The 3,678-nt window shown below is 36.7% G+C and overlaps 1 protein-coding gene across 1 annotated transcript; it reads right to left on the minus strand.

Annotated features, from left to right (window-relative positions):
• Positions 1-381: 381 nt before the first annotated feature.
• LOC140976791 (uncharacterized) lies at positions 382-3,388 on the minus strand. Its single transcript, XM_073441107.1, has 7 exons — positions 3,147-3,388; positions 2,613-2,660; positions 2,417-2,525; positions 1,907-2,036; positions 1,419-1,561; positions 732-843; positions 382-661 (listed from the first exon to the last, which is right to left on the minus strand). Exons 3-6 carry the CDS (start codon positions 2,443-2,445, stop codon positions 753-755), a joined length of 393 nt encoding a protein of 130 aa, XP_073297208.1. The 5' UTR covers positions 2,446-2,525; positions 2,613-2,660; positions 3,147-3,388; the 3' UTR covers positions 382-661; positions 732-752.
• Between the last annotated feature and the right edge of the window lie 290 nt (positions 3,389-3,678).

Below are 3,678 nucleotides of genomic sequence, written 5' to 3' on the forward strand. Positions count from 1 at the left end.
TAAAATTAATTTATTTAGCGTATCAATTACAATAACAGAGTCAACTTCAAATATTTTTGAACCCTAACTCATCGGTGCCTTGCCATATGGCATGCTATGGGCATTAACATAAATCATAATAATCCAATTTTTCGTCCAAATTAATGAATTCAAAATGAAAATGGAAGCATCGTGAATGTGTATGAGCACGTCATCATTTAAACAATACCATACGAATTTTTTAGGAAAATATTAATAATAATTTAAATTGATTAGACAACAATAATTTTGAATTTTAAAACTTTTTGGACACGGTTGTGTTCCTAATGATCACCTCACATTTAATCTAAGAGAGTGACAACACTATCTTTAACAAAAGTTATTTTGACAGATAATCTTCAATCTCATTTTCCATGTGTGTAATATACATATGAAACACAAACTGGACACGGTTGTGTTAGAAACATAAAAGAGCAAGAATTCAAGCCAATGATAGGAAGCCAATCTCATTTTAAGTATCTTCGAGTTTTAAAACTCGTTTCTGCTCTTTCCTTGCATTCTCATTTAACCGCTCAAGACGATAATATGTGGTTTGTCACCACAGACTCCCCTCAATTGGAAAAACTAAACAGATATCTCCGTGAAACCTTTGCGAACATCTCCTCGGCAGAATGGACACACACTGGATGATCAGAATCAAAATGAACGTGAGCCGAGAGACATGATAGATTAATGCAGCGATGCTCACATACCCATGAATCTCTTTAAGCCATTTATCTTACACATGATATGTGATACTCATGTTGGAATGGAAGAACACGTATTTTGTCTCCCTCCTCGTACTCGGCAAGGCAAATATAGCACCTGCATTGACAGATTTCCATCGTAGAAGGTAAAGCAAAGGTCAATCGACGTTTTTAAATACTCAAATTTCAGCAGGTTTGTTTCTACATCCCCATTCAATGAATGGATCCTCTAGACTGAATCACTCTATATACCAGTCATCTCAGGTATTAGTACATATTAAACACAATAATAATTCTTTCCACGAGTTCTTAGCATTTTACATTATGGATGACTGAGATGTAGTTCCCAAATATGAACGTGCAAGTATCTTACAAGCTTTGGGAAAGGAACCTAAGTGTACTTTTGGATTTGAAATTTTTAGCATTAGTTGGTCAAATTTCAAACCACACTTGGTGAGCTCTATTGCAACTCTTGCACTCCATGAGACAGGTTTGGGGAATAGTTTATGTTAACTTTTCCTTCGATTAATTGTCTCCTAGAATTTTTCTCTATGGTCAGTTAAATTCACATGGTATCCACACAAATAAAATTATGTCCACCTACCCCCTTAGACAGGGAAAAGAACAATAGTTATCACCACCAAATCTTCTAAATTTTCACACACTGTCATAAAAAGGAAGAAGAAAACATACTGAGAAACATCGTCTTCAGATTGAGATCTTTCCGACTTTCCTTGAGTCTTCACAGGGAAAGAGTCAACGATTGATTCTGGAGCCGGAAGTGAAACCATGGGCAAGGACAGAGACATGGGCTGTCGATGTGTTTGATCAAGGACCTGCATAAATCATAATGAAGGTAACAAAACACAAATAAATAAAGTAAGAAATGCATAGCAAAAAATAATAATTCATGTGTAGCATAAAGGGCCAGGAGGAAAGTAAAACAGTGTGAAAAAGGTTAATGTTATCAACTTAACCATCAAATACAAAAAAAATTCTCAGCTCAAGGCCAAAAAAAAGTAAAAATGAGTCTTTGGTGTCTTCAAGGTGCACACTCTATGAATTTTACGAAAATCCAGGATATATGATTACAAGCACACGTCAAAATATGACCCGAGTAAAACTCACTAAGAGACATAACTCAAACAATGCTTCAGCCAGCATGACAATTCGAGAAATACCAGAACGAGCACTAGAACCAGATTCTTCAGCTGAAAAACCTGGGTGGCATGAGCATGAGCCATCAGCATGTATCCCTCTGGGACAGACTGCGATTCTATGATTGACTGAATCAACATTACCACTCCAGAGCTGCATAAGATAAGTAGTTAATAACAGGCCATAGGCAGAGTTACTAATTATACATAGTTAGAAAGCAGTACACATCCCATAAAAAAATACTCACATTGTCATACCTATGAAAGAGAATTACGCAGAACACGAGGAATGAGATAGTAGATATGTTGAACTCTTATAAAGCTTATCAGTTTATCCGAAGGTTAAAACCTTATCATCACTAAGTTTTATGAGGTGTGGCAAGAGAAGCAAACTAAAAGGAGGACCTGATTTCAAGAAACGTCAACAAAAGACAAAGAGCGTGATCTTTTGGTGAAGCTGAGAAAAAGGATGCACTAACAAACTCTCTCTAACTCTAATGATATCCCTCCAATAAATAAAGGAAAACATCCTACCTCAGATCTTGAATACCATTGCTGTTCATTACCACCGCGAGTTGTATTCCTGATAGATCTGAAATCTACTCCAAGTTCGTAGCTTAAGAAATCACCACTGTAATAACCACTGTAATCAAGGAGATATCCGTCATGAGAAGTCATACCATCAAAATATTCAGGTGCAAAAGAAAGGCTCTTTTAATCTCCATCTCACCTAGAATTGCGTCTAGAAAAAGCATCCCAAAATAATCTTCTAATATTCCTTCTCGCTTCTTGACTGCTTATTTTGGAACTTCTAGATGACATATTTGAGGACGTACTCACAATGTCAAGATGCAGAAGGCTATCATCTTGCCGGTTTTGTTCTCTTTCTGATGCTAGAAATCCTAATCTGAAGGTATTCTCTCGTGTATAGTACTGTTTCTCAGAAAATGGAAGTCGATGGGTGAATCTGAAACAACTGAAGAACCAAACTCAGAACTAGACAAATCTGTTTCATGGACATTATTTTGAGCCAACGCTTCATCCAACATAATTCTTCGTGACCACGAGAAGGCAGACTACTCGAATAGCTGAGCCTTTCACTGACTTGAGATGAATCTCCTTTCATGCTGCTATTTATTCCCTTGACAGAAACCATGGAGGTCAATTCATTTTCAGTAACACAATTCGGACATGGTTGATCTACATAGGAAGTACTTGCAGATTCATTACCTCTAGAGTTACTAATGGGTTGATCATATGGAACTGATTCCCTGCTCTCAGACAAGTATTTCCCTTTGTCACGACGGTCAACATTGTTTGAATTTGCTTTGAGAGTAGGATTCTCAGTAGCATTTATGCAGCTTACATATTAGACCCTATTTTCATTTTGCTACTCATTACACAAGTTCTAATGCCCCGGGAAATAGTTGAACCCTTACCCTGGGTACTGAACTTTTCTTGAATACTTTGCTCAGAAGAATTCACCAGCAATTCAGCTGGATGATCTTCCATATGCAGAAGCAAATGACAACTTTTAGATAAGTATGATCATAAGCCAAAAAAAATAATTCATTGAGAAAATGCATAGCAAGAGATCAACCATCCTTGATGCATGCAGTGGAAGAGATCGGGATAGTACAGATTGTTTGACTATGTTAACATCACCAAAAAATTGAAGTTTTCCCCCACAATAGCGTTATTCTCCAGTTACATTGTTCTATAATATAAACCAATAAGCTAAATGCTAAGTGATATCTTTTGAGAGCCAAGTAGAGCTCCAAAGATTTTCTTTTGCA

Source organism: Primulina huaijiensis, chromosome 5, assembly GCF_012295235.1.
Source record: "Primulina huaijiensis isolate GDHJ02 chromosome 5, ASM1229523v2, whole genome shotgun sequence".
Classification (NCBI taxonomy): Eukaryota; Viridiplantae; Streptophyta; class Magnoliopsida; order Lamiales; family Gesneriaceae; genus Primulina; species Primulina huaijiensis.